The sequence below is a fragment of the Chiloscyllium punctatum genome, chromosome 42 (assembly GCF_047496795.1).
Source record: "Chiloscyllium punctatum isolate Juve2018m chromosome 42, sChiPun1.3, whole genome shotgun sequence".
Lineage (NCBI taxonomy): Eukaryota > Metazoa > Chordata > Chondrichthyes > Orectolobiformes > Hemiscylliidae > Chiloscyllium > Chiloscyllium punctatum.
The window spans coordinates 65,863,723-65,877,458 of NC_092780.1; the positions used below are offsets into that span (position 1 = coordinate 65,863,723).

The following is a 13,736-nucleotide window of genomic DNA, read 5'->3' on the forward strand; positions in this document are numbered from 1 at the left end:
AGTGCTGGAAGAGCATGATGCAGCAAGTTCAATATGTACCTCCGAACCTTTACGGAACACCACTGGCAAGCCAGATAAGAAGCCATCAGACTGCCTGCTGGTCAAGCTTAAGCTACAATGGTTAGGTGAGGTTCTTTTAAGACTAGGCTGAAGAAGATTGGAAGGAGAAAGTGAGTGAGTAAAATAATACTGTGTCTTGAGGAGTTACATTAACTTGAGGCAATACCAAATATACTGTCTGGGTTACATTTGGACTCTGTGCTCTATCCATTGCTGAAGTTAATATATCTACCCCTGACTACTTGAAAAAGGGAAAATATGCCAATCTCAGTCTTGATTATCAGAAAATTCTCAAAAAGAAAACTACTAAAATGTCACCGGTGCAATCAGAGATTTTTTATTACTTTTTCTTTCAAGCAAAAACTTTGTTTAAAAAAAAAGCAGACTAAGAAATACTATTGTTTGGAGTAAACATCAAACAGTCATAAAGAACAAATCTTAAGAATAAAGCTTCTGTAATTTGTTAGGATTAACACATTTTAACAAGATATAAATTGCAGGAGCTGTGTAGAAAGAATAGAGCTCAATCTCATTCTCCACCTACTTTCCCACAGGCTCCACCCACCCACTGCCCAGCTGCTGCCTCAGCACACTGCTATTGGAGGAGGTAGGTTGGATGCCCAGAAACCTCCCAGACTGGGGATAAGCTGTTCACAGACACTTTTGCTTGTCAAAAACACTGAGGAATTTCCAGTGTAACATATCAAGTTTTGCAACGACATCCAGCATCAGAAACATCAGAAGATACTGAAGTTAATGGATTCATGCAGCTGTGGGATGGATGAGCCTCAACTTAGACCCTGACTCCACAGTTCAATCTAACACCTGACATTGGGGGAAAAAGCCAAAAACCAGAGGTCAGAGAGAAAACTGAAGTAGAAAGCAGTTGGTGTCAAAACCAAACAATTACTCCTGTGTACAAATTAATTAAATGCATTTTTCCCTATTATATAAACACAAGGTGTTTAAGCAAAGACAGACCCATTATTATGGGATATACCAACAGCTTCATCCAATTAAGACTTAAATTTTAGAAACCATACATCAAGCAGAAATAAAAATCCTAGTTTTATTTCTTGATGTACTCCTCGGATGGTGTTCACCATTTTATTCCCTAAAAACACCACATTTTTAAAAGCCTCAGCAGACAGCTTCATAGGCCAGCCTCTGCACTGCAATGTTAACATTACCAGGTACAAGCCCAGGAACACAGCAGCTTAAATGGGTGCAATGGAAATTGACTTCTTTCAGTTAGCAAGGTAGTCGAGAGCTACCCGGCCCCCAAGAAAACACATGATGACCAGTCATAACACATACAAAGTCTCAATAATGCTTGTATTGAGTACATTCGTGCAAATGACTCAACCATTAAAAAATAAAACTTAGGTTGGTAACATTTTACATTGTACTACAGGATAAAAGGAAACTACCAATAAAACAAAAATGTTGTAAAACTCAGCAGACAGAGACCTCCTTATTTAACTCAAGCAAGTGGGCCAACATTTTGGAAACATCTGGGCATTACTAACTTTCTTAAAAACAGCAACGATTCATCAGGTGGCTAAAATTGGTTTCAGTTGAGCTGATGGGCTATAGACAGTTTTTTTTTGCTTTGACCGGAATAATCAAAAACCCTAAAGCAACTATGAAATGGGTGGTAACACAAATGGATAATGGTTAATCAGTTCCGCCAGTATAAACAACAACCCATTTTAAAAGGTAGATATTTAAACTGGTGAGAAATGTCTTCTGTGGAATAAGCAGAAGGGGAATTACTTTGACCAAAACAACCACCTGGAAAAAGTGAGTACTACAGATACTAGAGATCAGAGGCAAAACGTGTGGCGCTGGAAAAGCACAGCAGGTCAGGCGGCATCTGAGGAGCAGGAGAGTCAACGTTTCGGGCTCAAGCCCATTCCTGAAGGGCTTATGCCCGAAACGTAGACTCTTATGTTCCCTGGATGCTGTCTGACTTGCTGCACTTTTCCAGCACCACACTTTTTGACACTAAAACATCCACCTAAAAGGCAAACCCTCCCAATTAATAAAATTTGTTTTACTTTCTTTGAAGTGAAGGAATAAAGAATCACATGTACGCAAAATGGGGATAAATCTTCCAAACCTTGATCTCTAACAGCACTTACTCAACTTGTACGCTTCCATTAATTTTTGTACCATTGCTATATTAACCACCTCCTCTGCAGCACACACCTTTTTTGCAACATCTTCTGCACCTTCCAGCTCTTCTTCACTGCTCAGCCCTGGGGAACCATCCAGCACCTGTAGCAGCATTTGAAATAACTTCATGCCTTTCTCCCTTTCGCTGCTGCTCAGGAAATCCACATTTAGGTCAAATCGTTGGGTTTGAGAAAGATGCAGCAGGATCCAGTATATTGCCTGGCCATCTGTTCGTTGGAAATTATTGCAAAGGATGACGAGGAACTCACCAAGATATCCAAATCCAATTTCAGCACAGAAGATGTTCCCCAAAAGCTGACCACCAAGGTTGAGAAGGAAACTGTATTTCTCTGCTTCGGTGCTGTAATATCTTCTCCAGTCACGGCTGAACTCAGCAGCTGTCTTCGGCTTGGAATGTGAGTGCTAGGTTTTAGGAAGAGATAATGTGATATGGGTTTCAACCTAAGATCAATATTAGTAATGTGACTACGTTTCCAAATGTTTTTGGAATCATACCTGCCTTCAGGTGACCCGAAGTGGGCAGAATCAGCTGAGTTCAATAGAAATTTATACTCATAGCAGAAAATATGCCCATGATTCAGCACTAATTTGGCAATCTCACACAGAGAGGCCTTGCAACAGCTAGTGTGACAAGTACCAAACTAGTAAAGGTACAGCTGATCTATCTGAGAATGGGGCTAAAGCATTCAGTTGCAACTATGTAGGGGGAGCTCTGCTTTACAAAATAACCATGCCTGGAATGAACAAAATTTAAATTATATATGCAAAAGGCATTGCACTGACCAGTGCAAACACCTTGAAAACACAGAATTCGCAAAAAATAGTGACTCAACCACCAAGGGAAATAGGAAGGAGAATTGAGCCTGACATTTAAAGTGTGTGAAACAGTTTGACACAATCGTTGAAACAATTCAGCTCATTTATACCTGGGCTTGATGGTCACCTTTCCATCTATTCATATATCAATGCAGCCCAACAACAAGCTTTTAGGAGGCATGGGAGGATCTCCATCCCTAGAAAAGGTACTGGGCCCATTTCTCACATGGCAAACAATTTGGGGAAGCACTGTATAAGTTACCATGGGGGCATAACTACACTTTACCAACTTAATTGTAGGTAGATTGATCCGAATAATCTATTTGCTTCCATTCCCAGAATTACAGTCATATACCAGTAACACTCCTCCCTCCTACTTCCCTTAATAACAAAGCTCAGCTGGTAAAACACCAACAATCTCATTTACTATTACAAACAGATTCTATCTGTTTTTGATAGCGACCTCAGAGGATATGTACGGATATGTAATTGTGATCTCTGACTAGCTTATACATAGCACATTGCTTCTGCAACTAGTGGAGATGAATATCCTGAGAGTCACTGTTGTGGAAGCAACAAAGAAATTCAAAATTATTAAAAAGAAATTCAGCTAAAAAGGGAAACTAAATACAAACATGAAAATGGAAAAATTGAAGTGGAAAAGGCAGAAGAGGGGAAAACATTACAATCAAAGCGTGGACATGAACTTGGAAACTAGAAGGAGCCAGTGGAAATTGTGTCTGATGAAGTTTTAAAACTTCTTTGAGGTCGTAAAAAGCAGGATGGATAAAAGGGAAGCCACTGATATCATATATTTGGATTTCCAGAAAGCATTTATCCACATGTCAGGCCATTTATTAAAATAAAAGTAATGGTGTTAGGGTTGTAATTAGCATTGTAATTGGCTAATAGAAAAGAGAGTTGGGATAAAGGGAACATTTCCAAGATGACAACATGTAACTAAAGAAATGTCACAGGAATCTATATTGAGGCCACAATTATTTACAATATATATTAATGATTTTGCTGAAAGAAGTAAATGTACTACAATGTACAAATGTACTACAGGGTGATTACTTAAAGTAGAGAAAGATTGTGGCAAGCTACAGTAAAGGGATACGGGAGTACTCATGCTTGAATCACAAGAAGTGGCAGAGCAACCTCAAAAGCCCAAATAGCCTTGTCCTGCTTCAATTTTCTATGCGTGTGAGAGAGACAATACCCCAGGGAAGTGGAGCCATGTCGAGCTGCACAGGATGGGAGCAGAAAGAGAGGGAGATCAGTAGGGGCTGGAGATTCAAAAAAAGACTGACATTTCAGCAGCTGCAGATGTGATTTCATGATGGCGTTACCTCCCTGGGGGTAGGGGGTCAAGATTGTCACTGAATAGTAACAAGGCATTCTGAAGAATGAGGATGATCAGTCAGAGATCATGGTTAACATTGTGGCTAAATGACTTAAGTGGAAAGCAGGTCCTGCAACAAGAATTTAGGGTGCCAGGCAGCATCTTAAAAAGGACCTCAAAAGATTATAATCTCTGGATTACTCTTGGTGCCATACTAGTGGGTATAAGAACAGGTGGATAAAACAGATAAATGGTGGTTCTTGAGTTGGAACAGGAGGGAAGGTTTTAGATTCCTGGATCACTGCGTCCATTCTGGGAAAGGTGGGATCTGTACTAGTCCAACAGTTTTCGCCTAGGGATTTTATACTAATTTGACAGAAGATGGAATACAGAGATACAGTAGAGAGCAATGTACAAATAAATATAGAAGGAAAACAGAATCTGCCTAAAAGATAATGATTTGTAACCAGACAATTGTGGTATGTCAAACTCACCGGCTAAAAAGGTGGTAGACCCAGAAACCATCATGATATTTAAAGATTTATTTAGACAATGAAGGTGTATTGCCTTAGAGAGAGGCAGTTTCTTGGAGAAGATAAACCAGCTGAGGAAAATGTCATGACACTTTGAAGGAAAATGTGGAGTTCAACATTGTAGTTTTAAAATTATTATTATTATTATTATTACTACTACTGTGTTATTGTAATCAACCTGTTATGTTATGACACACCTATTGGAAAGATGTTGTGAAACTTGAAAGGGTTCAGAAAAGATTTACAACGATGTTACCAGTGTTGGAGGATTTGAGCCATAGGGAGAGGTTGAATAGGCTGGGGCTGTTTTCCCTGGAGCATTGGAAGCTGAGGGGTGACCTTAGAGAGGTTTATGAAATTATGAGGGGCATGGATAAGATAAATAGACAGTCTTTGCCCAGGGGTGGGAGAATCCAGAACTAGAGGGCATAGGTTTAGGATGAGAGGGGAAAGATATTAAAGAGACTTAAGGGGCAACTTTTTCATAGAGAGGGTGGTACGTGTATGGAATGAGCTGCCAGAGGAAGTGGTGGAAACTGGTACAATTGCAACATTTAAAAGGCATTTGGTTGGGTATATGAATAGGAAGGGATTGGAGGCATATGGGCCAGGTGCTGGCAGGTGGGACTAAATTGAGGTAGGATATCTGGTCGGCATAGACAGATTGGACCGAAGAGTCTGTTTCCATGCTGTCCATCTCTGTGACTCTATGACTCTAAGTGATAGCGCTAGTACATGGAATTAGGACAGACAGAAGCTTGATGACCATAGGACACAATGGGCCGAGGGACTTTCTATATGCCATTAAAAATTCTGATTCTAACTCCCCATAGGGAACTTCAATATTATACTGTATGACCAGCACAAAAAAAACAGGCCATTGACCTGACTGACATGTCAGCATTTATCCTCAATATAAGTTGTGTTCCACTTAAATTAAACTTAACCAAACAGCATGACCAATTAACATTATTCTCAAATTCTCAACTGCCCCTTAAATGCATCCATGCTATTTGCCTGTGACTCCTTGTGGTGATGTGATCTACATTCTAATCACTCTAAATAAAGAGATCTTGCCTCATTTCACTATTAGATTTATTAATAACTATCTTGCATTTATGGTTCCTTTTGCTCAGTGTACATCATTGGGGATTTAAATAGCAAAGAAATTATGCAGACAATACAGAGAGAAAGGAATTTTATTTTGCTAAATTTAAAACCATTGGAAGTTTATATCATGGGAAGTATAGGCCTGCAATGAGATACTGAGCCTTGCAGATCAGCCTGCTCTGTTGGCGACGTAATTGACTAGGAAGCAGCAGACACAGCCAAGATTGCTCACTCTACATTATGCAAGCAGTCCTGCTCCAAGCTGTTACATACAAGGAAAGGTCAAGCTTACTATGATGCTCCCAGTGTCAAAAAGCCTACCAGCGTTTGAGGCAAGAGAAAGAAACAGAGAGAACTTACAGAGATCCTCGACCCTGTTCAGTCATTAGAGGACGGCTGATTTGTATCTTAACATCATCTAACCTTCGTGGTTCCATGTCCTTTCCTACCTTAAATAATTATCTTGTTCATAGCAATGCTGTGTTTTGATCCTTCAAAGATGACTTTGCATATCATCATAAAGCAACTGTGACCAAGGGGTTGGTACACCCACTAACACAGAATGTGAGCTGGGATTAGACTGTCACAAGACATGTTAGTTTTACCTGACTGACATGTTGTTGCAACAGTAATTCTTATTGATCTCAGCTGAAATTTTCAATTAACCCCAGGCTCAATAGCTTTCTAAAGGAAACAATTCTGTATTTTCAGACTAAAAGAATTCCAGACATAATCCCCAAACTGTTAAACTTTAATTAAGGTTCTACCTCTTTGTTCTGGGCAGACCAAAAACAGAGAAATTAGTTTCTATTTACCGAATCAGTTCTTGAACTGATCAGTTCTTCAAATTGTGTAGTGCAGAGTTTTAGTGTTGCATTCAAGATGCATCATCTCTGACTTCTACAGAATGCTACCTATATTTATTCACACTGAGTGACCATTAGACACTAACCTGGGATAGCCCGACCTGGACACTGTCTTTTGTGCTCAATGACCGAGCACATCTATTCCAGGGTTGATTCCTTGCTCCCAACTTGTCTTGCAAGTCCAGGGGTTTCAGGTGCGATGCCAGCACAATATCCCTGCACAAAGTAGAAAAATTGGATTCACTTGCTAAGATTTGTTTTGATTTGGAGATGCCGGTGTTGGACTGGGGTCAATTAAACCTATTGAACTATAACCTGGTGTTGTGTGATTTTTAAGATTTATTTTGTCCTCAAAGTTTTATAGCTTCTAATTCTCCTATTAGAAGTCAGTGTCCTGTGGGTAAGGAGACTATAAAAGTTCAGTACTGTCTCACACAGATCAGGAAGTTCACTTTCATTCCCGATATTGGTTCAGTCAGGACACTGACAGGCGGAAATAAAACAGAAGGAACAGGCATAGGAAAAGTTCTGAACAAGAGCAGCTTTTAAGTTTAAAATGCCTATTTAAGATACAACATTCACATCTCCTCACCAAATCTCTCAATTCTCTTGCCAAAGCAAACCTTGTTACATCAATTCAGTGGTTTCCCTGGAAGTGGATTCCCTACATTTTTCAGTGAAAATGTTTCACCCGACTTTTCTAGCTGTACTCTTAACTTCCTGATATTTGAAGTGTACTCTTAAAAAAGGAATTCCTGTTTCTGATCTTTTGTTGGAGGTGTGAGCACATTAGGCAAGACAAATTGCTGCTAATTCCTATAAATAATAAGCTGCTACACATTGTGGTCTAAAGTCTCACATTTGCAGAAGAGGTCAGAAGGCTGCTTATTCCTGTGAGGCTGCTAGCACACGAGTGAATGTACTTGGGAGAACAGGTGACAATTGGATGGGGAGATCGATACTGATTTATTAAAAAATAGAAGTCAGTTAGGATATTATAGAAACACCAACTTATGCTGGGGTCTAATTAGCTTCAATTTGGATTATTTTCCCAGCTCAAGACACTGTGCAGTAGAAGTTCAAATTGGACAGAAACAAAAAAACGTTTCAGTGCGACATGGACTACCTGTTAGAATGCTCATCATGAACAATGACTTATTCAACGATGCTGACCTTCAGGTGGAATGTACATCAGGCAGCCAATCTAACTTCAAGTATTCTGCCCTACTGCCTAGGCATACCTCCACTCCACTGCTTTCTGGATTGGTTTCAAAATCAAAGCAAAGTTAAATGAGAATTATTAATTCTCAACACATCTACTGATTTCTACTGCACATTCAAATGCAGTGTGAATATTTTCATCAGACTGAGTATCCAATCAACAGTTCAGAAGAAACCAGTGGGTGAGGTTTTAAGTCTTTAGGATCAAAGCTAGCCTGACTCTTCTAGAGTGCTGTTCAGACACCAAAGAATTCTAAACCAAGAGTGAAAACTAAAATTAAGCCCAACAGGAAATTCACTAGGTGCTTGAAGGAATTAAAATTTGCAAAGCAATGGGGAATGGGTGAAGGAAGTGGGTCAGAAGGGATTGCTCCACAGAGAGTCAGCAATAGAGTCAATGGGCCAATTAGCACTCCACTGTGTGATAAATGGCTCTTTAAACTCATACAGAAAGATTAGATTTAACAGTACAACTCTCCTTTGAACAATGTATTATCTGTTAACACAAATGCCAGAGAAGTAAATTTAAAATGTGAAGTTTCATGCCAGCAAGTTGTTACTTTTTCCTTTACATATTTAAAAATCAAACTTTTTCCTTTTTTTTTAATGTTTTTTCCTCTCATCTAAACTTTCTTTCTTGCTCTTTATTTCTCTTTTGGTACTTGATTTTACTCCCAATCATCACATTTCCTTCTCTGTTGTCAATAGACAATGCTGGAAATAATAATCAGGTCAGGCAGCAAGAAGATTTAACCCTTCAAACTGGTGATCAACCAGATAAGGTATTTTGGTGATTTTCATTGAGGGGTAATTACTGACACACTTGGGAAAACATAACTCATCTTCAAAATTTCTTTCTCCATTTAATTGACAGGGCAAATTTAACATCTCATCTAAATGATAGCACTTCCAACAGTACAACAATCACTCAGTCCCACACTGGGATTCCTGCCTTGGTTTTGTGCTCACTTTCCTGAAGAGGAGTTGAACCCATGATATCTGACCAAGAAATGAGTGTGTCACCACTGAGTCACTGTTAAGACTCTGATAATTTAGATACAGCATACTAATGGAATCAACTCAGGTTTCCATTACCTTTCTTAATACAAAATAAAGGCACAGCTCACATTCTTCTTGAAATAGCATATAAAGACCATGACCACGTAATGAGACTTCCATGTAGAAGCCGAGATACTCTCAGAACAAGTCTGTTAATAATCCTTTATAAACAGAAAATGTTAGCTGTGTCATTGCTGGAAGAATAGGCCCCTAAATGGGTCAAACTGAACAACTCCAGAGTTGGTGAGCTCATTGGAGTTTTTACTTAAGAACGGATTTTGTAACGCTCTTGGTGTTGCATTAGTATTATCCCTATCTCTGCGCCAGAAGGATCAGGTTCAAGTTCCACTTGCTCTACAGGTATATAACAACATCTCTGAACAAGGTGATTTAAAAAAAAGAGCAGGATTCTTCCCCAGTGGGGAGCTTCTCAATCAAGTAAAAGCCCAGAAGGGAAAGGTAGAAACTGATTTTTCTTTTTAATTCACTCATGGGGTGGTGACATTACTGGCTGGCCAGCATTTACTGCCCTTTCCTAACTGCCCTTCAGAAGGCAGCTGTGGTGAGCTGCCTTCTTGAACCACTGCACATGTGTGCTGTTGTTAAACCCACAATGCCCTTAGAGGGGATTTCAGGATTTTGAACCAGTGACACTGAAGGCTTGGCGAGTTATTTCCAAGTTAGGATGGTTTCTGCTGAACTATAGATGAGAGGACAAAATAATACAACAAACAATGCCACACTTCAGGATATTCAGGGCCTTGTGATTGAATGTAATTAGAAATCAGAGATCAAAGATGTTACAGCTGATTCATACCCATAATGTCTGAAGTCTTAGTGGAAATAAAGGTAGTAAATAGGATTGTAGACCAGAGGATGAGGTAGGAAATAACAGTCTTATAAAATAAGACTCATCTTCAATAATTAGAAAATGTTCATCACTAAATGCTCACTGGCATAAGAGCTCATCTACCACGGAGATGTAAGACAGCCAGTGCTACCAGCTTTGTCAAACCAAATCATACAAGTCTGACAGCCACTTGTGACAGTACTCTTTTCTCCTCCCAGTCAAGCTACACCTCAAGAATCTACAAAATTGCTGAGCTGAACAGCATGGGAGAATACCACTGCTGGAAACAGGAGGGACATAGAACATGCGCTCTGACAAAAAACTGTCAACATTGTGCATGTCAACACGTCTGTTTCTGGTAATGAGCAGTTTGATTTTCCACCTTGATCATGATCAGTAAAGAATTTTTAAAAAAGGGCTATATTCAATCAAACAGCTTCTTCAAAAGATTTTGTTCTGTTTATACTAACAAACACATGCATCACTAGATGGAAAACAAACCATGATTTATCTGGTTTACCTTCTACCATCATGGTAGTTGCACAATACCTACGTTCATATGTGAATTTATGTATTACAGGCAGCACCACAAGCTGGTTTTGCCAGCGGATAACATGGTGGTTGATACAATTGCAGCCTTAAATTTACATTCCTGTCTACTTCTAATAACCTTTGTTTATCAAGAATCCATTTAACTCAGTCTTAAAAATTTCAACAACTGTCTCCACCGGTCCCCGAGGATGAGTAATCATATGAATCAAACACTATCAATTAGAATACGGCAGATCTCACTTATGGTAAAATCCAACAATGGAGAATTTGCAGAATCACAGGTCAAAGCCATCATTCCTCTTAAGCTTGATAAACAAATCAGGTCATGCTTCAAGTATCTCAAAATATCATATCCATTGAAAACTTGAAAATTTAATCATCCACTGATTCATTAATCGACACTTCTGCTGGAATGGAGTATGATGGGTCCCTGTTCTCATTTCTACAAAGCCAGTGATCTGTGTATAGTAATTAGTATTCAGTATTTCCATTCACAACCTGACAGAGACTGCAGAAGTGCCTCATGTACTCTGAAGTGGTGTAAACATCCCAGCCTATTAACATCAATCATATCTGAATGCAAGCATTTCTCGTTACCTGAATTCCTCATACGATCCCACTTTCTGATGAATGGCCCTGAACTTTGCATCATTTTCTCGTTTGTATTTCTCATCTAGAAACAAGGCTGTTTCTAACTCTCTCTTCAGAGCCTTGAAATCAAGGGCTTCGCTTTCCTCCATCTGCAGTGACTGGAGGGAACATGAGGAAAATCATAAATGACCAGCTTTTCAGGATATAGATTAAAGACAAAAAAAAACTGCAGATGCTGGAATCTAAGGCAGACAAGCAGGAGACTGAAGAACATAGCAAGCAAGTTTGAAATGGAGTAAGGCATGACTCAGGTGCTGGGTTTCTAGGTGCATGACTCTGTGTCACTACCAGAAGCTGATTCCAGGCAGTTCCATTGGCTAGCTCTGTTTATCTCCAAACCAACTGGAGTATACTATCTATATACTGAAAAGCAGGAGGCTGGAAGAACACAGCAAGCCAGGCAGCATCAGCAGGTGAAGTAGTTAATGTTTCAGGTATAACCCTTCTTCAGGACTCCTGCCCCCCTAAAAGTTAACTTCTCCACCTCCTGACGCTGAATTCTTCCAGCCTTCTGCTTTTCAGGATAGTACACTCCAGTCAGTTTGGAGACAAGCAAAGCTAACCAAACGAACTGCCGGGAATCAACTCCTGGTAGTCACTCAGAAAGATGCAGCTCGAAGCTGAGCACCTGAATCATGTCTTATTGCAGTTCAAGTTCAGGGATTCATACTCAATGCAGTGATTGACATTAAGAGATCCCTCCAGGTTGGATGAATTATCTGCTGCTCCACTCAGCTGGTACCTGTCACCATTCAGTGCCTCAAGCTCCAGCCAACTCTCCTCTTTCCACTTTGCTGATCTCCTCTCCTCACCCTCTCCGATTCACCCGGCTTTCCCTCTGAATCTCCTACCTCCAGATCCTAGCTTGACCCATTTGGCCTCTCCAGCTCAATGTCCCGCAATAGAGTGTAGCCAACCCACCGCTCGGCCCAAACCCTCCCCATCTTTAATCCCCCCCCACCCCGTACCTGGTCCCTTCCTGTGAACAAATAAACCGACACCGGGGAACGACACGGCAGTGAGCTGGGGGCTAGGGCCTGAGACTGAGCTGTTACCACAGCAGGATCCCGGGCCTAGGGCTCACCTGAGGCCAGGGCTAAGACCCACGCGCCGTGCCCCCTGCGGTTGCTATGATAACCGCGTCACCCCGCCCCGTCCCGCCCCGCCCCGCCCCGCGCCGCGTCACCCGGCCTGCCCCGCCCCGCGCCACGTCACCCTGCCCCGCCCCATCCCGGCCCCGCCCCGCGCCGCGCAGCCCCGCCCCCTGCGCCTTGTTGCCCTGACAATGGCGGTTTGTCGTCACGTGGCTGGGAGGTCACTCACTTTGACCCGGGGCATTGAGGGGGCCAGACCCACCCACCTGGAGCCAGGCGCTGAACTCAAGTAAGGTTTAAAGAAATAATTACCACTGACTGTTGTGATGTGGAGATGCTGCTGTTGGACTGGGGTGTACAAAGTTAAAAATCACACAGCACCAGGTTATAGTCCAACAGGGTTAATTGGAAGCACTAGCTTTTGGTTACTCCACAACCACCTGATGAAGGGGGCAGTGCTCTGAAAGTTAGTGCTTCCAAATAAACCTGTTGGACTGTAACCTGGTGTTGGGTGATTTTTAACACTGATTGTTGGATTGCAATGATAGTGTGATCTCTGTGGAGAGGGATGCCGATGGTCATAGAGATGTACAGCATGGAAACAGACCCTTCAGCCCAATTCGTCCAGATATCCCAACACAAACGTCCCATTTGCCAGCACCCGGCCCATATCCCTCCAAACTCTTCCTATTCATTTACCCATCCAGATGCCTTTTAAATGTTGCAGTTGTACCAGCCTCCACCACTTGCATGGGCAGCTCATTCCCTTCACACACCATCCTCTGCATGCAAATGTTGCCCCTTAGGTCCCTTTTAAACCTTTCCTCTCTTACCCTAAATCTATGTCCCCTAGTTCTAGACTCTCCCAAGCTAGGGAAAAAGACCTTGTCTATTTACCCTATCCATGCCTCTCATGATTTTATAAACCTCTATAAGGTCACCCCCTCAGCTTCCGACACTCCAGGTAAAAGAGCCTGAGCCTATTCAGTCTTTGTGGATTATGGCAACTTTACTGTTCATCTTCCATTTGAATGTTAGATTGTTACACCTGGGCTAGCATCGCTAAAACACACTGTAGGGGTCATCAATGGGTACAGAATAGTCAACCCCATTGAATTACACATAATTTACAGAAATATATGGAGCAAACAGTTAATGTCCCTGTTTATGCCCCACCAGTTTCTTTCTTCCCATTCTTTGCCATATCTTTTTATTTCTTTCTCCCTCATGCACTTACAATGCATCTATACCCATCACCTCAGCCACTCCATCTAATAGCAAATTACACACACTATAGATAAACTCATTTCTTCTGAATTTCTTATTGGAATTATTAGAGACTGACTTGATTGTCTTTATGAGTCCTATTTCTAGATTGTA

General features: G+C 41.1%; 1 protein-coding gene across 2 annotated transcripts; it reads right to left on the reverse strand.

The window, feature by feature from the left end:
• Positions 1-378: 378 nt before the first annotated feature.
• On the reverse strand, positions 379-12,411 carry dnaaf19 (dynein axonemal assembly factor 19). 2 transcript variants are annotated; one of them, XM_072561044.1, is made up of 4 exons: positions 12,347-12,411; positions 11,209-11,360; positions 7,016-7,145; positions 379-2,661 (listed from the first exon to the last, which is right to left on the reverse strand). In XM_072561044.1, exons 2-4 carry the CDS (start codon positions 11,349-11,351, stop codon positions 2,191-2,193), a joined length of 744 nt encoding a protein of 247 aa, XP_072417145.1. In that variant the 5' UTR covers positions 11,352-11,360; positions 12,347-12,411; the 3' UTR covers positions 379-2,190. The 2 variants fall into 2 exon arrangements, with proteins under 2 accessions (XP_072417145.1, XP_072417144.1); XM_072561043.1 differs by having other exon boundaries at positions 381-2,661; positions 12,231-12,398.
• Positions 12,412-13,736: the final 1,325 nt, after the last annotated feature.